This window comes from Macrobrachium nipponense, chromosome 15 (genome assembly GCF_015104395.2).
Source record: "Macrobrachium nipponense isolate FS-2020 chromosome 15, ASM1510439v2, whole genome shotgun sequence".
Classification (NCBI taxonomy): domain Eukaryota; kingdom Metazoa; phylum Arthropoda; class Malacostraca; order Decapoda; family Palaemonidae; genus Macrobrachium; species Macrobrachium nipponense.
In genome coordinates, this window is record NC_087208.1 from 57,520,422 (window position 1) to 57,543,796 (window position 23,375).

A 23,375-nucleotide genomic window follows, 5' to 3' on the forward strand; every position below is an offset into this window, starting at 1 on the left:
CTGGACGGAATACTGACGTCAAATTCATTCGCAGTTCATAAATTTGAAAATCTCCTTTTAATGCGACAAGTTTTCTTCATATGCGTCAATACATACCATACCATATATATATATATATATATATAATATATACATATATATATATATATACATAATATATATATATATATATATATATATATATATAAAGTAAGCAAATACCACAGGAAAATTATAGGAAGAAATCCAAGCGCTTTCTTCTTAACTAAGACATTGTCAAGAAACGGAAGCGCTTGGATTTCTGCCTATCATTTTCCTGTGGTATTCGCTTATTTAATGAAGTCACGTCGTGCATCTACTGTGATTTTTTAAACACACACACACATATACATACATATATATATATATATATATATATATATATATATATATATATATTATATATATTATATTTGTATGTGTGCATACACACACACAAACACACACGTAACCCCGCTACCAGATGTCCGACTTCGCACAGATATGGATGTATATATATGTCATCTCTCTCTCTCTCTCTCGTGTAAGCTATTATCCCCTGGCCTTTCATGAAACGTCATGGAAGCTGTTAAGTGTTTGGTTAGTTGATTAACAGGGCGAACCTTTTTTTAGCTCAGAGTTTTGTAATGTTCGCTCGAACTCTGAAAGTGTTCTGGTCTTTTTAACCATGTGTCTCGCGACTGACTTACTTACATGAGAGAGAGAGAGAGAGAGAGAGAGAGAGAGAGAGAGAGAGAGAGAGAGAGAGAGAGTTACAAGGATTAGGATGTCTCAAAGACTTGTTAGTCCATCCAAGGAGACATCTTGTGCTCACTTATCTCTAGGAGCAGGTTTTACTGTTTATTGTCCTAATGAGAGAGAGAGAGAGAGAGAGAGAGAGAGAGAGAGAGAGAGAGAGAGAGAGAGAGAGAATTTAAGTTTTGAAATTAAACTGGATATTTTGTTACTGAGAGAGAGAGAGAGAGAGAGAGAGAGACGACCTTGATTGTGGAACATTATTCATCCACATTATTCAAAATGATATAGTTTACCAGATCAGGGACGGTACGAAACGTTGAGTCTGGTCAGTATCTGGTTGGGTGATCAGCCTGAAGGCGACGAAGGCACACTTAGCCCTTGGAACATCGGGGTATCCAGACGTAGGGCTCGCATATCCATCCCTTAAGGAGATTGTTGCAAAGAAAATACATTCAAACCCACACACCTTTATATATGTGTGTATATATATATGATAATGAGAGAGAGAGAGAGAGAGAGAGAGAGAGAGAGAGAGAGGCTGTAGCGTCATTCATACCATAAATAAAATACGTAGGACAACCTGACTCTAACTGGCTCCCTCTAGCAGATAGACCGAGTGATTTATAAATGCCCCCTCCCCCTCCGCCCGGCCCCCCGGAGTGACGTAACATGGCTCTTAAGGTCATATATACAATGCCTCCTTTTCATAGCCGTGGTTTAATGCTATTCTGGCGTTAATTTCCATTAAATAGCACTTACTTTCGATTTTAATATATAGTTTTAATGATTCCACTAACAGAATGAAAGATAATGTAACTGGGATGGTTTGCCGAAAGCAAAAATTCTGATAACGTAAATACAATCTATAGAAGTACGTTAAGTAACTCACTCGCTATAGTATAAGTGTTTTCAAAAGTGACCCAGTCTGAACATAGTGAAAAATGGCAGTGGGATTAAGACGTTAAAATCATGATGGTTGTCAACCCTACCGTTATGGCAGAAAACACTGTAAGAATAACTATACAAAAACAATATCAGTTGAAGCCATCCATTCATTTGCAGATCTTAGCTTGGATGGGTGACCGTCTCTGTCAATGGAGCAGAATCCAAATGTCTACACCAGGCCTCATTCCCTTTCACATTTGAGGACTAGTTAAGCAAGGGGAAACAATCACGCGATTCTGGTTTAATCCAGGGAAACCAGCCACCGGATGGGTGACCATCCATGGGCGCATAAACCCCCAGATCATGTGCGAAGGGAGGGCGCGAGGACAGCAACCCCATCCCATAATGTTGTCTAACAAACATAAAATAAAACACATGCTTTCTCTCTCTCTATATATATTATATATATATATATATATATATATATCCATATATATATATATATATATATATATATATATACGCGAATACCACAGGAAAATAATAGTCAGAAATCCAAGCGCTTTCGTCTTTACTCAGGCATCGTCATTAACTCCTTGACGATGACTGAGTAAAGACGAAAGCGCTTGGATTTCTGCTATTATTTTCCTATGGTATTCGCTTATTTATGAAGTCACGTGCATCTACAGTGATTTTTTAAGCATATATATATATAATATATATATATATATATATATATATATATATATATATATATATCTATATATATTATATAAAGCATAAAAGGCCTATTAAAAAAAAGTTTGGTTTAAAGCTGAATTTCGACTGGACTGACTCCCACCCTTAAGAAGTTACATTTGCGAAATATATCTCCAACTATTATGTTTCGCAAACGTAACTTCTTTTGTCATTCACCGAAATATACTAGTAGTCCATAGCTTTGAACCAGAGTGTTTTAGTGGCTTTTTAATACTTGAGACGTATTCTGTTATAACAGGAGAATTTATTCACACACACACGCACATTATATATATATATAATATTATATATATATATATATATATATATCATATTTTTATTAATACATCGACCTACAATGACGTGATCTGAACGGGCTCTTGCGCAGAAAGACCCTGCAAGTGTCATTGTAAGAAACATGAAAATACGAGAGATTGAATACAACAAAATTTTATCGTAACTTATCGACAAAAAAGACAAATGCTGAACAGGTTAATGTTTCCAGCCACGTCACCTTTTATCTGATAGTTGGTGGCAGGGCATTTGCTGATACAGGAGCTCTTATCAGTGACAGATACGTATATACGTGGATATCGGTATCTTTTATCAGTTTGAATCCATATCTGATATATCTGAATACGACTGTGTGATTATAGGTAGAAGTGGGGTCATGTAAATTTGCATGTATTTGTATATATGCATATACACACACACACACACACACACACACATATATATATATATATATATATATATATATATATATATATATATATATATATATATATATATATATATATATTAAACTTGACCACTTGCCAATTGTTCTGCGCATTTTAAGACAAATAATGAAAGGACATCATTAATGTATATATATATATATATATATATATATATATATATATATATATATATATATATATATATATGTATATGAACCTGCAAAAAATAAAATAATACAAAGCAATCACGATTAAAATCCTACTTTAATGAGGGAAATTAAATTATTATGAAAATGAGGAAGCCGTATTCATCCAGAGAGACATGAACGAAATGAAATGAATGAAATGAAATGAAATGAAAAGAGTATAATGCGAAATAGAACTTTGCGGAAATGAAGTCGATGAGGAAACGCAGTGAGGATATGAATATGAGGATAGGAGGAAATTTGCGAAAATACGTCGGGGAGATGAATGAGGGCGGAGGGATATGAATAAATGGTAATGAATAAAAAAAAAGAGGAAAATATCGCGAGAGGAAATAACTGAACGTCACCGATGACTACATATAGAAAATGAGAATAAATAAAATACAGAAAAAATGAACGAGAGCTAAATCAGTAGAAGGAAAAAAAATAGAACACTGTAAAGAAAAAAAAATGATGAAAGAGAATGAAATGGAGAAAAGACCTCTGGAAAATGAGGTAACTAAATAAACGCAACATCATTAAATAAAAGCAGAATAAAGACAAGCCATGAAGGACAAGATGCCGCCTTCCTCGGAACAATAAAAACCTTCCCTAAAAATAATAAAAGAAAGAACAAGTGAGGTTTGAGATATAGTAAGTCAGTTATCACGAAGACATTTAAGAGGCCGATGACGTCATGTGATTATTATTATTATTATTTTCATAATAATAACAATTATTATTATTATTATTATTATTATTGATTTTGATGAAACATCAGTAGTACCTGCATATCCATGCTAATATTTTTCGTTTAACATTTTTACACTTCTCCCAAGGCCTGACAAGAGAGTGGGGCTGAATTTAGGTAGGCTGGATCTGGTGGTAATGGACTATGTGAGGCCCGAGGAAGGTGGATGGAAGAAGCAAATGAAATGAAAATCAATCAGTGGAAATGTCCTTGGACGAGAAAGATGGAATCGATGCGATCAAAATTTAAAGAGAGAGAGAGAGAGAGAGAGAGAGAGAGAGAGAGAGAGCTGGTTAGGATTGGAGGGGAACAAAAACGGAGAATAAAAAGAAGACGAAGAAGAAGAAGAAGAGAAGAGAGAGAGAGAGAGAGAGACGAGATGGAGAGAAGAGAGAGAGGTAGAGTAGAGAGAGAGAGAGAAAGAGAGCTGGTTGGGATTGGAGGGGAATGAAAAATAAGAGAGAGAGAGAGAGAGAGAGAGAGAGAGAGAGAGAGCTGGTTGGGATTGGAGGGGAATGAAAAAGGAGAGAGAGAGAGAGAGTCGCCCTGGCCTTCCTTTTCCGTCAGCATTTAGAACTCCGGAACTCTCCACCTTCGTCTGTGTCCAATTTCTACCAGTCTCCTTGCTTCTGGAAGGATCCATTTCTGCGTCTCGGATCTCACTGTAACCCACTGCCGCCTAGACAAGACTCCTAAGGTCTCAAGTTGGTTTACTTACACAATTGACCATTGGTTTAGGGAGCTTATTAGTCCGTGGCTTCTGGAACTTGGTGCTGATCACCTATCCAAGCTGAGGCCAGATGTGATATACAGACTTTAATTGAAACTGATGTAGTTGGCTGAGCATTAAAGGAAAAAATGAGCATACATATGCAGGTAATAATAATAATAATAATAATAATAATAATAATAATAATAATAATAATAATAATAATAATAATAAGATGGCCTAGCGGATCATCTCGAGCAAACTGGTCAATCCAGATAAGTTTTATCGCATCTGATCATTGATCACCCGCGATCAATAAGGGCATTCCTGAATACTTCTCCAAAGAGCGGAGATTCCAGGTAAATCGACCAGTCATGTTCCAGTTTATGGAAATAATACATATACTATATATATATATATATATAATATAATATATATATATATATATATATATACAAACACACACACACACACACACACACACCACACACATATATATATATATATATATATATATATATATATATATACCTTATACCAAACACCAAACTATATATATTTGAAAATGTACCGTTACACTTATGGTAAGTGACTGAGCGTAATAACTATACGTATATTTGCAAATGTATCTTTGTTAAATTACTATCATTAAAATATATCTTAGGACACAAAAAAATAAAGAGAGCAGTTACAATAACCATGCTATAACAGATCAGTAGCGAACTTTGAAACCTGAAATAAACCTCATAATATTGGAGAAGAAATATATTCATGATAACATTTCTTCGATATATTTGTTCTTCAAATTGTGTGTGTGTGTGTGTGTGTGTGTGTGTGAGTGTTTTTTTTTTTCACGTTACAGGAGTTAGAAGATCAGAGGAGGGAAGATACAAGACTGTCCAGTTTTAGGTCTGACGGGCAGTATGACGAAAGAGAAAATGGCATGTGGGTTAATTACTATTTTTTTTTTACAAGAAATCTGCACTTGCCATCACAGGTAGAAGTAAACAAGACTAGAAAAGGTCAGGTTGAATTAAATCAATATCGCACAAATAAGCGTTGGCAACCTAAAGTAAAGTTAACCGAAGTGCGAGAGACAAAACTCGAGCAACCAACCCCTATAGTACGAAGATGAGACTAAGATCAAATGAACAGTTGCGAGAAGAATCATACACTATATAAGTCCGCATTTCATCCCTGCGCAGACTTTTTTAAGCGAAAACTGAAATGAAAACGCAGAACGTGATAAGTAAGGATTGAGATAACATCAAAAAAAAGTAACAAGATTAAACAGTAAACAGCTTCAGGGCAAATTTACTGCAACAGATAAGGTCTTGTGGAAGCTCATATTTCGGTGTAGAATTATAGTCCCATCATGTTGTTTACCTGTTTCTCTTCTTCTTCTTCTTCTTCTCTCAATCAATAGTTACGGTCGCTGATTTGTGTTCAAATCGATTCGAGACAAACCAATATTGCACTAACTACGTATTTCCCCATTAGGTTTATGAGACAAGCAGCGACAATTAAAACCTTACATAATTGAAGATCTAATCTCTGAATTCATCTTTTTACCCGAATAAACGGTATTAAAATCATATAAAACTCATTCAAGGGAACATTTCCCAAAAAATATAAAATAGCTTTCTGCTAGATGAGAATGACTGGATGCACTGAGGTAGGTCAACAATGATACGGTATTCACGGTTGGTTAATATTCACCAAGGCTCAACCCCCTCGAGCTGGATAACCTTTTGGGTGGTTACTAAGCCGTATCCCATTTGGGACTGTCCCAAGCCCTACAGCGCGCGCGCGCGCGCGCACACACACACACACACACACACATAAGCCTAGTGGAACTTGCAACAAACCTTAGCATTTGGTGCAAGACACTGGGTCACTCAGAAGCCCGAGAACCGAAATATTTAAGTATATAAGTATAAATGTTCTCCACTTGACGGCTAAAAGCCACAAGATTTAAGTAAGTAGAAATATGCAAGCATTGCATTACAACCTGAAAACCACGAGATTTAAGTAAGTAAGAGTATGTAAGTATTCCATTTGAAACCAAAGAAACGACAGATTTATGTAAATAAAAGTATGTAAGTATTCCATTTGCAGACTGGAAGCCCTAAAAAAAACTCGAGCATGCGGGAGTGTGTAAGTATATACCTGCAGGCATATTTTGGCATAAGTCACAACCTCACACTAGAATTAGTTATCAAGGTAGCTACAAACAATCGAGAAGTTCAAATACAACTGATAATTGAAGTCATGTACTGGGTAAATGCTTCATAATTCGGACATAATAGTGTGAAGCCAAAGAAGTTAAACTCTTTTGAGCACATATCCGGGAAGCCAAACTCTTTATGCAATACAAAATCGCGTAAATTTAGTGGAATTCAGTTTACTTCAACTAACATAGGCCTAATCAACCTCACCCCCCTTCTTTTTCCTAGGGTAAACTAGGTTTAATTCCATTTTTTTCCTAGGGTAAACTAGGTTTAATTCCATTTTTACTAAGGGTCACATAAGCCTAATTCCATCTTCATGGCAACCTACGCCTAATTCAATTTCTTATGGTAACCTAGGCGTAAATCCATAATTTCTAACCTGGTAACCCAGGTCTACTTACATTTTACTAGAGTAATCTAGGCCTAATTCCATTATTCTCACATGAACTAGTCTAATTCCATTGTTCTAGGGTAACCTAGGCCTAATCCTACTTCTAGGACAACCTAGGACTAATTGCATTTATAGGGCAAATTAGGAATATTCCATTTTTAGGGTAACCTATGCCCAATTCCAGTTTTCTAAGGTAACCTAAGCCTAGCTTCGTTTTTCTAAAGTAACCTAGGTCTAGTTCCCTTTTTCTAGGGTCACCTAGGCCTAGTTCCATTGTCATTTTTCCTAAGACTAGCCTAGCCCTAATTCCAATCTATATTGTGACTAACATAGGTGTCATGCAATTTACATTGAAAAACATTTAAGGATTTAAATTTACAATGACTAACTTGATAGTGAATATTCACAAAACTGCAACTTTAAGATGATTGTCATCAGCATAACGTAACTTTACAATGACTTTAGTTTGATAGAACTTTGTAATGAGTAAACTTTGCGTAATTCAAGTTTATCCAGTTCTCCAAAACTGCTGCAACTTTATAATGAAAAATTTCAAGCGTAACATAACTTTACAATGACTAACCAAAACTTTACAATACTTAGCCTAATTACAATGCACCTTTACAATGAAAACTCTCAGGATGACGTCACTTCGTAACGGCTAACACAAGAATAACGCTTGAAAATTCTGCGAAAAAAGGGAGTCTCTCAAACACACTATACTAGACTGATCGTACAGTTATACGGCATCGCAGCTGCTGGACTACAGAAGAATGTTCATGTTCCTAAGGTTAGCTCTGGTGCTGACCAAGTTCCTCCTCATTGCAAACGTAAATTCTACTTTTATTTTTTTTTTAATTTTTTTGTTTACACTATTATTATTATTGCCAAAATAAACTGATGAATAGTTAATATATATGCATGTTACTCAAACTGGAGCCAGTGACAAACACACACATATCTCTCCCTTCTCTACACACACACACGCATATATATATATATATATATATATATATATATATATATATATATAAATTATGTAGCGCAAATTTATGATGAATGTAGCTGTATTGTTTTTTCTCAGTATAGATCTAGGCTGTCCCTACGAAGCCTAGACCCATATTGAGAAAAAAACCAATACAACTACATTCATCATCCATCTACGCAAGATAATTATGAAAACAAAACAAAAATAATAAAAAACAAAAACTCAACTAAACCTCTTAGCCATCTTCTAAAACGACGTCGAATTTTCCCTAATAACGAAGAATAATTCTGTCAGGTACTTCTGCTCCAGCAGCTGCGTCAGAATAAGCGAGAGAGAGAGAGAGAGAGAGAGGGAGAGAGCATCGCGCATCTGGCATCCCGCAACCCTTCCTCCCTCATTCATCACCAGTTTTCCTTAACAGGTCAAATTCAGACGACAACACAAACAAAAGAACGAACAAACAATTACACACACATTGCTTTGTTTTACTATGGTACGTTCATGGGTACGTTACACCTTGAATAAGGAGAGTGTGTATACAGGCGTTCAAGGTGCCTTATAATAATTATTACTATACTTTTTTTTAAATTAATGTAAGAATGCACTACAATGACACAAAATACTTGGTTAAAAATGAACAGTTACTGACAGGTGAATAATAATAATAAATAATAATAATAATAATAATAATAATAATAATAATAATAATTTATTTCAGGTCATAGATATATAACTAATACAGAAGAGAAATCCAAATTACATTTTGATGACTACATGAAGAGTAGCACTTATAACAACAACAACAACAACAACAACAACAACAATAATAATAATAATAATAATAATAATAATAATAAATGTCTGTCCTAATTCTACCAAAAAGCTCACAAAAATGGACCATAAATAAATAAGTGAATAAATAAATAAATAAAAAGGTAAAATACGCATGAGGTACCTATCTGTGTCTCCCCCAGCCTAGCTACTGTTTATTCAACCACTGGAAAAACTGGTGTATAGAAACCACTGAGTAAAGTACGCGTGATGTTACTTTATTTTACCCTAAACAAAAACAGAAAACATCTGATCAATATCGATGGAAAACAAATAATGTCAAAATCAGACTAGGTCTAGAAATTGTAAATTCAAAAAAACATTCTTCTAACACATGTAACTCCTGTGGTCTTGTATTCGCCGGGCAATAGCACATGTGGGGACACAGACACGCACATGAGAGAGAGAGAGAGAGAGAGAGAGAGAGAGAGAGAGAGAGAGAGAGAGAGAGTACCACACCACCAGCACCACGGGCCGGCGACTGCTGCAGACTTTGGATCTGCAGATATATCGATTTGAACCCTGTGTAAGGCAATAACTTAAACACCGCACGAGTATGGCTTGAGAAAATGCGAGAGAGAGAGAGAGAAGAGAGAGAGAGAGAGAAATGCAAGGCAATATTAGAAAGCCTTTACTCACACCTAAAACGGATACCTACAAAACTGAAAAGGCAAAATTAGGTCAATACTGCCAACCACGGGGTTGTGGCGCACGGAGAGGAAGCACAACTGATTTTCCTTTGTTAATATTTATAAAACAAATAAACATATAACTAAAAACAAACCCAGAATGCAGAGATTAAAGTTTGGTTTCCTTCGATCTTCACTTCGTTTTCTTGCAATCAATCTTACGATCACCGTGACTCAGCAGTTTTTACGAAGCCAGCGAGCGAGCGTGGCAATGACCGCTCTCTTTGGAGCCAACCTTTATCTGGGGGGGGGGGAGACGATCTACTGGTTCGATAAGAAAGTAAACAAAGAAAGCGAATGAAAACACCACGACGTCATTTTCAGCCTTTCGTTTCCTCGTGGGGGATTAAGAAACAAAAGACATAGCATCGCATAACAGTCAAAAAGGAAGTCGAATCATTGAGTCCAATCGACGATGTTTTGTATCAAAATGAAATCTCAAATTCCCAACTTGTCGAGGCTATGAGTCTATGACATCATCTCGATGGCCACCTGACTGCTTTCATCACGTCGACGTCACAACGTGAAGTCTCTCTCCCTCTCTCTCTCTCTTTCTATCTTCATTATCTGATCTACCACCCCGCCAGACAACAAACAAATCGGTAGAACTAAAAAGAGATTTCTGACCCACAAGAAACGTCGAGAGCGTCGTTTACTTCTCTTTCTGGACAAAAAGGCTTCGTAATCAAGGACGCGAAAGTTCGCTGGGATTACATCTGGAACAGATGCAAAAGGATGAAAATTACGCTAATAACGCTAATCGAAATGCAAGCGGAAAAGACGTAATGCTTTTTTCGGAATGCAAGACAGCGCGATGGACGACAAAAACATACATTAAAACACCTCATTTACTGGATGCAAAGTGATGAATACTATTACCTTATCGGTCTTTTGACAGAAATATAATAGCTTATGACAGCGGAAATCGATAGGGTGGGGGGAGGGAGAGGAGGGGGAGATGGAGGCGGTGTTCCCTACAAGTTTAGGGTTAGGAGAAATGACAATAAATCCATAGACGAGGAAGGGAACACCCCCCTCCCCATCCCCTCGTAATTCATGGGGCCTCCCCCCTGTTGCGAAGCTTCTTGGGAGCAACTCGCAAGGAAGCTCTATGGTAGATGAATTATTCATTTTCATGGAGAGGAAAAGCGGAATTGGAGATTCATAAAAAAAAAGGAAGAGAGAGGATTAACATTTTCTCCACTGTCAACAGAACTACGCTGTTCCTTTGTCAGTGACACTGGGTACGTTGCGTCTTTGGTTACCATTCCTTTAAGTACCCTTTCTAACTCCTTAGTATTTCTTGTATTGTTCCCTGATCTGTTTAGAACCGGTGTCTGTTATATCTGTTATTCCCTTTTTAATGTTTAAAATTGCCTTTCTTATTCATATCTACCTCACTGCTTTATTAATGCCTGTTTAGTCCAGTCCTACCTGCCATCCCCTGCTGCCTTAGTCTAATCTTTAATTTTTTATTTTTATAGGTTAGTTTTGTCCGTACATCCAAATTGTGTCTGTCTGTAACGCTCTTGAGACTACATCTGTCACTCACCTGTAGCGTTTGGTCTAGTGTTAGTCCGTCTGCACCCTGTAGCCTGTATAACCTGCATTGCTGTATGTTTGCTTGTTTTCAGCTCATGTTTATGTTTGACTGACCAGCTTTTTTTTTTTTTTTTTTGCATCTCCTGTTATTCATTTATTAATTTAATTTGTTTATTCTTTTTTAATAAGGGACTTCTTCTTTCTGTATTTCCAATTACCGTCTGTTACTTCTTTCTAATGACCACCGTAATATTCTTTGGAAGCTTGAATTTCGAGTTAGTGGCCCCTATATGGTGGGCTTGTTCCATACGGATAGGGTTCTTCATCTTCTGAATATACTATACTACTATCAATACTACTACTAATAATAATAATAATAATAATATTGTTATTCTCGTTTCATGCCTGTAAGGTCCTATGTATGTTGCAGCTCTGTCTCTGTAGTAATTACGTTTATATCTCCTTCTGTCTAACCGGTATCTTGAAATTAAATTATTATTATTATTATTATTATTATTATTATTATTATTATTATTATTATTATTAGAGAAAAATTCTCTATCACGAGGTGTACATACAATGTTCTAAGGGGTCCACAATAATAAAGATAAAAGTTCGCGTATCAATTTATAAACACTGTTATAAAAGCTTTCGAACCCTTCCCTGGGTTCATCTTCAGTCCAAACTGAAGATGAACCCAGGGAAGGGTTAGAATTAATACGTGAACTTTTAACATTTTTATTATTGTGGAACCCTTAGAAAATTATTATTATTATTATTATTATTATTATTATTATTATTATTATTATTATTATTATTATTTTGGCTGTCTGTAAGAATAACCTTTTCATTCTCTGTTATAACATTTCTACAACGCTGCTCAAATGGATATATCCACAGCCAGTGCATTATGTTCCTTCTCCCCATACGAGTACTACCTAATTTCAACTGTTCGACTACTCACTTTTCTGTAATATTTCTCGTCTGTATGTACAGACATCTCGTCTGTTAACCCTGCACGCCTATTTACCCAAACTATCTACTTGTAGAAGAATACAGAATGTAGGCCAAAGGCCAAGCGCTGGGACCTATGAGGCCATTCAGGTCTGAAAGGGATATTGGCAGTACGAGGGTTTGAAAGATGTAACAGGAAAACCTCGAAGCAGTTAAACTTTGAAACAACTGTCAGAGAGGGTGGAAAGTCAGATGGGAGGAGGAGACTATGAACAGAGGTACAGTAAAAGGAATGAAAGAGGTTGCAGCTAGGGTCCTGTGAAGAACCTTGAGTAACGCCTGCAGAACATCACGTGAGGTGCACTGACGGCACTAACTATAGTAGATTCACATCAACCGTGCATTTGATGTCTAGGCCAGTCCCTTACGACGCTCCTGATTAGCTGTTGATAAGCCAATCACAGGGCTGGAAGCTCTGTCTCTCTCGAGAGTTCACATGGGTAGGATCTATGTTCCACCTCTCCTGAGGGATACGTCTTTCAAAAGTATCCTTCAAGAGAGGTGGAGCATACATCTTGCCCCTCTGAACTCTCGGGAGAGACTGAAGGTTTCCAGCCCTGTCATTGGCTTATCAATAGCCAATCAGGAGCGTCGTAAGGGACTGGCCTAGACATCAAAAGCACGGTTGATCTGAATCTACTACAGCACCCTTCCCACTGCGGGGTATCGGCTTGTATATGCATACATCGTCTCTCACTACATCCAATCCGTGTGTGTAGATTTGGCACAATATTGTCTTTCTCTTGATTACGATATCGAGACACGAAAGGGGGTCATTTATCTTGTGTCTGATACTGCGATAAGAGTTCAGTTTACCGTTTAAATAAAGGAATTTGTCTTGTGACTGATAACCAGCTCTACGTCACGGAGAAATTCTTCCAAGCGGCAGCGATCTGTTTGAATGTAAATTTACTGTTGAGGTTACAATTATAACTAACTAACAATAATAATATAATATATATATATATATATAATATATATATATATATATATATATATATATATATATATAACAAAATCACTGAACAAATTTATTGACCGTTCAGGACAATTTTCCCTCATATTTCAGGATATGTAGCAGTTATGTTTTTGGAATTTTAATTTAAAATGTTCAACGATTTACTTGATACGCGCGCACGCACAAACACACACACACACACACATACACACACACACACACATATATATATATAGGTATATATATATATATATATATATATATATATATATATATATATATATATATATATTATTTGATACTGGTAATTTTTTTGCTTATAATAAATAATAATAATAATAATAATAATAATAATAATAATAATAATAATAATAATAATAACAGTAGCATTATTGTACACAATACATACTCTGCTTCTACATGGTGGGTAAAAATATCATAAATAACAATGTTTGGAACTACATGTGAAGTTATTACCCTTTATTATAATAGCTACGGCAAGCTGAAGGGGGGTGGGGGTTGTGTGAGGAAAGGGGGTGGGGTGGGGTGCGTCCTATGGACGAAGGCAGAAGTGAAGGTAGAGGGACAAAGTAGGTGGAACTAATAAATTTAGTGAAGGTGAAAAATGAATTTAAGTCTGTTAGGAGAAGTTTCAAAACAGACGAGAGAAGCTTGCAAAGGTACTATAACGGAAGGTTAAAAAGGAAATTACAAGTTATTCTGGAGGAAGGCCACGTGGATATAAAAGGTTGATAAAGGCTATAAGTCTCGAAATAAATTATGTAAACGGACACATTCAGTCACTCGGTAACTCAATAACTTTGCATTGAGGTGATGCAATGTCGTGGTGATAATATGACCGAGTTATTGACTGGGATAAATTTTGATTGAAAAACTGGGGAAAAACTAATATAGTACTTTGAAATAACTAAAGGGTCAAAAACACTGAGAAGAGAATGACCTATAGGTTGCAAGCAGGGGCAGCTCAGTTCGGTTGTCAAGGTAAGGAAGCTAGTGCGTTGATAATTTGCGTAAGAATAACTGTATGAGAATTAAATATGCCAAATGTATACTCATAAGATAGTCATGACCAATGAGTACAGATAAAACGCGGAAAATGTCGTTGGAATATTTTGATAATGGCAATTCTGCAATGTCAAAATGAACGATGTTTGTTAAAGAACTTGTAGAAAGGCGAGTGCCTCCTTTCGTACATAACTACGCCTCAGACAAGTGTGCATTATGCTTCCAAGCCATTTAATATTTATACAGCTCAAGTGACGAGAGAAATTAAGATGAAAATGAGTAAAAATTCGTGAGGTGAAAGGGTTGGACCATGAAGTTACGAAACGGTTGATTTGGTGGACGCTACAGTAATACAAAAGTAACGATGATATGGGAGATGCTTCGTGTTAGTACTAAGAAAAAGTGAACCATGAGTTAGTCATATTATGGCAAACAGAAGCCACAAAGCTGTTGGTTTTGTAATGACAGTATGAAAATGAATGCTATTCATTTGCATATACATATTGAAATAAATACTTTGTATAACGGTACATTCAGAAAAGAGCTGAATCTTGCAAAAAGTGTGGCAGGAAGGGCGGAGAGAGGTCTGAAGAAGTTGTGGAATATGAGACCATGTAGATGAGTCAGTTTGGGATAACATGAAGGCACTGTTGACACAATCTTATCTGGAAGTGAAGTGTGAATATGTTGACGGTAAATAAGAGTGCAAAGGTTAAGAAGCAAGGACAAGGCAAAGTTGAAAAGCATCTGATAAAGAGAAAGGGTTCGACGTGCAGTTGATTAGCAGCATCCTGAGTAGGTGTTAGAAATGACTGCCGATGCTCAGGAATTTTCTTACAAACAGAATTATATTTTCAGATTCAACATTTACAAGATAGATGGGTCACTCATTACTGCCGTTTTTAAGACAGTTTGGACCTTTTTTTTTATTTATTTTTTTTTAAACAAATGGGATAATTTTCAGATGCAACATGTACAAGATTAGCAAGGTCACTCATTACTACTCCTTTTTTAAAGACAGTTTCTGTTTTCCCATGATCAGCTTTATTCACAAGCTACCGTTTCATAAAAAAAAAAACATTAAAGAAGATATCCCTCTAACATTAACTCCTACTGTAGAGATCCAACGCTGGTTATTCAAACAAGCTATACGGCGGCGTCAGTGAGGGGTTTCCTATATCTAGGATTCGATGAGTTTATCAGCCTATCATAAACCTCTATTTACTACTACTATTACTAATTCAATCAGTTATCCGAGTATTTGCATTTCTTTAGAATTACAAGTTCTCAAGCAATCAATACTTGATCGACTGTGTGAAGGAAGGAACGAAAGAATTCTCATAACTGATTTTGTGGATGCCATTTCGTATTCGTCTTTCCGCATGTTTCGCTCGCAAAGGTACGAGCTTCATTTGTTTTTCTTCGCTGAGGGCTTCTTTCAAGGTTGGGATTGGCGCACTAACTTTTTTTTTTCTTCAGAATATTATTCATTTATCATTCTCTCCGTAACCGTTTCCTGTAATGCAGCTTCTAGTTTAGTAAAACTATATATATAATATAATTAATATATATAATAATATATAGGGTATATATATATATATATATATATATATATTATATATATATAATCATAAAATCCACATAAGAAGGCGAGTGAAAACCGTGACTTTGAACAAGTACTTTCGTAGTTTATTCTACGGTGTGAACTTGAAAATGTATAAACTACGTAAGTGCTTGTTCAAAGCACCAGTTTTCTCTCACCTTCTTGCGTAGAATCTATATTCTCAATCACCACGTTAATTTGTGCTACATTGGATAGAAGTATGTATATTAGTTATTATCATATTATTTGTATAACTAACGTCTAAAATAAACAACCAATCACGTGGACCAAAACTGAAAAAGCAATTAGCCAAGAAGGCAAAATTCCACAGGATAGAACGACAATTATTTTGTGAAAAATTGATAACATATGGAAGACGACAGAAAATCAAGAACTAATGAGGAATTTCCTCCTATATCCTAAAATTACGTTTCATAATAAAGAGAAAAGTTTTAAACTGGCCGTCATGCAATAACGGGGATATTAAGAAACGCACATTAAGAATACTTCGGAAATTTAGGTTAGTCCCTCGTTTAAATTCATTTTCTCACAAGACTCAGTTTTCTTTCAATTCTACAAGGACAGGTTCTCGTTCAAGTGTATGTGACTGTGTAGTCTCTCTCTCTCTCTCTCTCTCTCTCTCTCTCTCTCTCTGATGACCTACGTATACCATTTCTGGTTGAATCACATGACTGCTTGTATACTTTAAACAAGAATTTACTCATAAACGTCTGGTAATAATAACAATTCAGCCTTACTTAGCAGCAGATCTGTCTCTATTCTTAAACTACACAAAATAATGTCACAACGATTGAAATAAACATATTCATAATGTCAAAGGATAAAACTTCAAGGTCGGAAGGCATACAAAGAACTGCGACGTTTGAAATAAATAATAATTCACCTTGTAGGGAGAAACCTGCAGGGTAAGAATAACGCACTATCATGCATATACTGATTTTCAAGGCAGACATTAGTAGCTGACGAGTAAGGTGGCTTACCCATAATTGAAAGCACCTTGATCAAACGCATGCATACAGGCAGGCAGGCAGCGTAAGGGCAAAAAGAGACTAAATTTTTTGGAGTTAGTGCGTCTGTCTTTGTTAGTAGGGTTACGCTTATAGGAATGTGTGAATTTTGGGGAAAATCTTACAAAAAATTGGGAATAATATAAAGGGAATGATATAAAAAGACAAAAAAAAGTTTAACAAAGAGGATAACCACACAAACACAGATAAGAATAAGGAACAAAACAGAAAGTCGTGTTGCTGGTGCTTGAATACAGTATCACAGCTTCATTTCCGAACATCAATTTGCTCGTTCGTGGTTGGTAAAGACTGCGGAGCTCTTATTCCAGCACGGGCATTTACACGACGGTTTCCCGTAAGTGATGGCAAGTTGTTGAAGTGTTCAGGGGGCTTGGTGTGGACCTTGAACTCTCAAGCTATTATAACCACCGGTGACGGGGCATCAATACAATAGGAGGTGCTGTTACAAAGATCTATCACCTTACTCATCACGACACGTAATAACTAAACACTATTTCTTTTGCAGAAACCTTTACATAAAGTACTGAACGAGGTTGTCTACGGTACGAAATAAATTTAGATTCACTTTGAGGACATCACTCACAAATATTTATTTAATCGAAGCGACAACGACGAATGTCGATAAAAGAAAGAAAGAAAAAAAAAAGTTTTCCGTTCCCAAACTAATCGATCGTTCGCCCGCTGCCGAAACTGAGGCAGGACCTCTGGAGGGATGTTCTTGATACACAACTCTCAGTTTACTTATGCATAAGCAACATATATTAAAGCAATAAACGAAAAGCGTTTTACTTATTTTTATTTTACATTTAAAAACTTTTTACCACCACGAAAATGAAAGAAATGGAAATTCTTTCAAAGAAAACGTACCATTTCGATCTGAGAAAACGGACGAGGAAATAATGGGTAACTATATCATACATACTTCACCGATGGGTGTTGTAGTAGTTCAAATTGTGATGAAAATTAAAAGGCAATTACAGCATAAGTTTACGCAAAAATTATCTTACTGCAACGGAATATGAACATGAATGCAAATCATACTATTCTACTTGTAAATGATTATTGTTTTGTATCAACAAAGCAATGAACAAGCCAAAGAGTCGTTTGCCGGACCACTAAGCCCTATAAGGGGCTACTACAACATCCATGTAAGAATAATAAGTGAGAATGGAAAAATAACAGTAGAAGTGAGTGGGTAAGATTAAAATTAAATAAGTATAAAACTCATAACAAACTAGAGAATTATTATTATTATTTTTCTTTTTGTTCTGTCACAATCCTCCAATTCGACTGTGTGGCATTTCTAGTGTGGGGTTTCGAGTTGCATACTGCCTCCTTAGGAGTCCATCAACTTCTTTTATATATATATGTGCGCTGTTTCTAGGATCATACTCTTCTGCATGAGTCCTGGAGCTACTTCAGCCTCTAGTATTTCCTGATTCCTTTTCAGGAATCTTGGGATCGTGCCTAGTGTTCCTAAGATTATGGGTACAATTTCCACTGGCATATCACGTATCCTTCTTATTTCTATTTTCAGGTCTTCATGCTTATTCATTTTTTCCTTTTCTTTCTCTTCAACTCTGGTGTCCCATGGTATTGCGACATCTATGAGCGATACTTTCTTCTTGATTTTGTCAATCAACGTCACGTCTGGTCTATTTGCACGTATAACCCTATCTGTTCTGATACCATAGTCCCAGAAGATCTTTGCCTGATCGTTTTCTATCAATCCTTCCGGTTGGTGCTCGTAAAACTTATTACTGCAAGGTAGGTGGTGTTTCTTCCACAGGTTCCAGTGGAGGGCTTTTGCCACTGAATTATACCTCTTTTTGTACTGGTTCTGTGCAAGTGCCGGGCATTCGCTTGCTATGTGGTTCATGGTCTCGTTTTTCATATTGCATTTCCTGCACATGGGTAAGATGTTATTTCAGTCTATCGTTCTTTGAACATATCTGGTTCTTAGGGCCTGATCTTGTGCCGCTGTTATCATTCCTGTTTCCTTCTTGAGCTCTCCCCTCTGTAGCCATTGCCATGTTTCATCGCTGGGCAGTTCTTTAGTCTGTCTCATGTATTGTCCGTGCATTGGTTTTTTGTGCCATTCCTCTGTTCTGTTCGGTCTTCGTCTACTTTTATCAGTCCTTCTTTCCATGCACTCTTGAGCCACTCGTCTTCACTGGTTTTAAGATATTGCCCCAGTGCTCTGTTCTCTATGCTTAGTAACCCTCTCCCTCTTTCCTTTCGTGTTATGTATTATTATTATTATTACTGAACTAAGGAACCTCCGTTACGAGGCTATAATATTGATAATTACAAGTCACAGTAGTGTTAAAAATATATTTTTGTACAATGTTAAAAATTACTAGGAGAGACTTTCGGATACTGCTCCGTATCCCTCTTCAGTCCTATTGATGGTCAAACAATGGATTATGGAAGGAGCGTTACGACAGCGCAAAAATCTGGTTCAAGGCGGATGATTTTAAGTGTTGGTCAGGTAACACCCGTTCGGTTGTTTCTGTTGGCGAGACGGCTGGAACGGCGAAGTGGTCGTTCAGGTGATTCCAGCTCAGCAGACACTCCATCGGTGCCATGACTTTCAGCTATAGTAACGTCAGTCATCAAGGATAAAAGAGAGGTGGGAGCAATATCAGGGGTCTCACAATCACCAGACATATGAATCTTAAAATCGTTGACAAAGTGGCCAATTATTAACGAGTTGATAAAACTATCTTCATCAGTGAATGTTTTGTTCCCTTCAAAAGCACACCCCTTTCTAATAGCAGCCCCTTCCACTAAGCGACGAACACCAACATCTCCACTCTTAAAGATGACAGAGGCCCCAGTCCAATTGATGTTGTGTCCTGGAGCGTATGAATTTGAAACAAGGGCATTATTCATTGCAAGGAGCTCATAGCCCCAACGATGTTCAGAAAGTCTTACATACCAAACCCCGCCCACTTTCTCCATAGTATTTTTGAGGGCAATTGGCACAGGGAATTTGATAAACACCAGGTGTTTTCCTAATACCATTGTTGTTATTATTGCACATTAACCTATTTCTGATTGTATTTTTAAAATTGAAAGCAATTTGAATTTCCTTTTGATGACTATTTGCAAGATAGCAAGTATTTTCCAATTTCGGATTGTAAGCAATGGATAAATACTTCGTATTTTTTACCATATTACGGTTACCTGCTGCACTCATACCGTAATATATTAGTTTTGCTTTAGAGATAGCACTTTCTATAATGTGAGTAGGATATTTCAGACCTTTAAAACAATTGAAGATATGCTGAAGCTCAAGTTCTAAAAGTTCGATATCACAAATACGAAGGGCTCCAAGACAAAAGTTGACAATAATATTCGCTTTTACCCTCAACGAATGAAAAGAATAGAAATGAATGTACCCCTCAGCCCTGGTACTTTTACGAAACACGGAAAATTTAAACCTATTACTTACGCTATCTCTAATAACCAAAACATCCAAAAATGCAAGTCTATTATCTTCCTCCAGTTCAACTAAATTTAATAGAGGGTACAATGTTATTGGCACGGCCACCCAGCTGTTGCAACCGTGTGTCGTCTCCTTTGAAAAGAATAAAAATATCATCAACAAATCTGACCCAGACCAGTGGCTTAATGTGTGGATCAAAATGTTCTAAAATACTCTTCTCCACGAACTCCATGCACAGATTGGACAAGATGGGAGACAATTTTAAGCCTATAGACACACCAAAGTTTCTTATAACAAATATTGTTAAAGTAAAAATAATTAGTAAATCCGAACAGTCTAACTAATGCCAAAAAAGGTTCTAAAGGAATGGGGATGTGTAACTTCTAAAATTTTTACCCTAAGGTAATCTAAAACACATTCCACAGGAACATTGGGAATAAAGCTGTGACGTCTAAACTAACCATTCCGCAGGCGGTGTCAAAATTGTTCCTTTTTCTTTCAATAAAGTCGTAGGAGTGGATCAAATGTGAGTCAGACAGTTTTCCGACAAAACCACCTGAAATCGAAGGTAGCCATTCAGCCAAATTGTCTTAAGGGGCATTGCAAGTCGCCACAATGGGTCTTACTGGACACCTAGGGTTTGTGTACTTCTAGAATCCAGTAGAAATATGGGAATGATGGGTTTTTGGACGAAATTTTAGACAAGACAGTAGCCTTCTGGTGCGGTTCAGAAATAAAATTTACTATTTTTTTCAGAGACCAATTAAAGTCCTGTTAAAGTTTGGTGACTGTGGGAGGGGAAGAGACAATTTCGTGAGTACTGGTATCACATAAAAGGGAATTGACCTTACTAATATAGTCCTCGGTATCCATCACCACCGTGGCAACACCCGTATCCGCCTTCAAGACCTTAATTTGTTGATTCTTGAACACAATGCCAAACTACTTAAGCAGGCTCATGCCAGCAACAAAAGGTGGAAAGAAATCCAGTTTTGATAATGGAGGACTTAATCTACCAAGCTAGAGATAGCCTATGGGTCAAAACTGGTATACCCACACCTAAAACTGCCAATACATTGCAAAATTACTTCAGCAGGCTTATGCCGGCAACAAAAGGTGGACTGAATTCTGTTTTGATGACGGAGACATTAACTTAACACGCTAGAGGTTGCCTATGGCTCAAAACTGGTATAAAAACACTTAAGCGTGCAATACATTGACTAACTGATTAAGAAGGATTATGCCAGCATCAAAAGGTGGGCAGAAATCCAGTTATGATGACAGAGGTATTAACTCTATGGGTTGCCTATGGCCCAAAACTGGAATACACACACTTAAACTGGCAATACAATGGCGAATTCCTTAAGCAGACCTATGCCAGCAACAAAAGGTGGGAAGATATTAAGTTTTGAAGATGGAGGCATTAACATACCAAGCTAAAGGTTGCCTATGGCCCAAAACTGGTATACACCGCACCTAAAGCTAGCAATACAATGCAGAATTGGTTAAACAGGCTTATGCCAGCAACAAAAGGTAGGCAGAAATCCAGTTTTGATGATGGAGGCATTACCTTATCAACCATTAGGTTGCCTATGGCTCAAAACTGGTATACCCACACCTAAAGTTGCCCATACAATGCTGAATTGCTTAAGCAGGCTTATGACAGCAACAAGAGGTGGGCAAAAATCCAGTTTTAATGATAAAAGCACTAACTTACCAAACTAGAGGTTGTCTATGGCCCAAAACTGGTATACCAACACCTAAAGCTGACAATACAATACCCAACTGCTTAAGGAGGTTAATGCCAGCAACAAAAGGTGGGCAGAAATCCAGTTTTGATGAGGGAGGCATTAACTTACCAAGGTAGAGGTTGCCTATGGCACAAAACTGGTATACCAACACTTAAAGCTGGCAATACAATACCCAACTGCTTAAGCAGGCTAATGCCAGCAACAAAAGTTGGGCAGAAATCCAGTTTTGATGAGGGAGGCATTAACTTACAAAGGTAGAGGTTGCTTATGGCCCAAAACTGGTAAACCAACACCTAAACCTGGCAAATCAATGCCCAACTGCTTAAGCAGGCTCATGCCAGCAAGAAAAGGTGGGCAGAATCCAGTTTTAATGATGAAGGCATTAAGTCACCAAGGTAGAGGTTGCCTATGGCCCAAAACTGGTATACCAACACCTAAAGCTGGCAATACAATGCCCAACTGATTAAGCAGGATAATGCCAGCAACAAAAGGTGGGCAGAATTCCAGTTTTGATGATGGAGGCATTAACTTACCAAGGTAGAGGTTGCATATGGCCCAAAACTGGTATACCAACACCTAAAGCTGGCAATACAATGCCGAATTCCTTAAGCAGGCTTATGCCAGCAAAAAATTGTGTGCAAAAATCCAGTTTTGATGAGGGAGGCATTAACTTACCAATGTAGAGGTTGCTTATGGCCCAAAACTGGTATATCCACACCTAAAGCTGGCTATACAATGCCCAACTGCTTAAGCAGGGTCATGCCAGCAACAAAAGGTGGGCAGAATTCCAGTTTTGATGATGGAGGCATTAACCTACCAATGTGGAGGTTGCCTATGGCCCAAAACTGCTATATCCACACCTAAAGCTGGCTATACAATGCCCAACTGCTTAAGCAGGGTCATGCCAGCAACAAAAGGCGGGCAAAATTCCAGTTTTGATGAGGGAGGCATTAACCTACCAAGGTAGAGGTTGCCTATGGCCCAAAACTGGTATACCAACACCTAAAGCTGGCAATAAAATGCCAACTGCTTTAGCAGGCTTATGGCAACAACAAAAGGTGGGCAGAAATCCAGTTTTTTTGAGGGAGGCATTAACTTACCAAGG

The 23,375-nt window shown here is 37.1% G+C and overlaps 1 protein-coding gene across 3 annotated transcripts in view; it reads right to left on the bottom strand.

The window, feature by feature from the left end:
* LOC135194971 (ataxin-2 homolog) overlaps positions 1-23,375 on the bottom strand; it is a 182,173-nt gene that overhangs the window by 64,412 nt on the left and 94,386 nt on the right. The window contains exon 1 of one of the 3 annotated variants that reach the window (XM_064221221.1): positions 8,589-8,614. The exons of 1 other annotated variant lie outside the window; for it this stretch is intronic. In XM_064221221.1, coding sequence (XP_064077291.1) covers positions 8,589-8,599 — 11 coding nt within the window. In that variant the 5' untranslated portion in view covers positions 8,600-8,614. Of the gene's footprint in view, positions 1-7,987; positions 8,111-8,588; positions 8,615-23,375 lie in introns of those variants that run through there. One more of the 3 variants, XM_064221222.1, reaches the window with a different exon arrangement.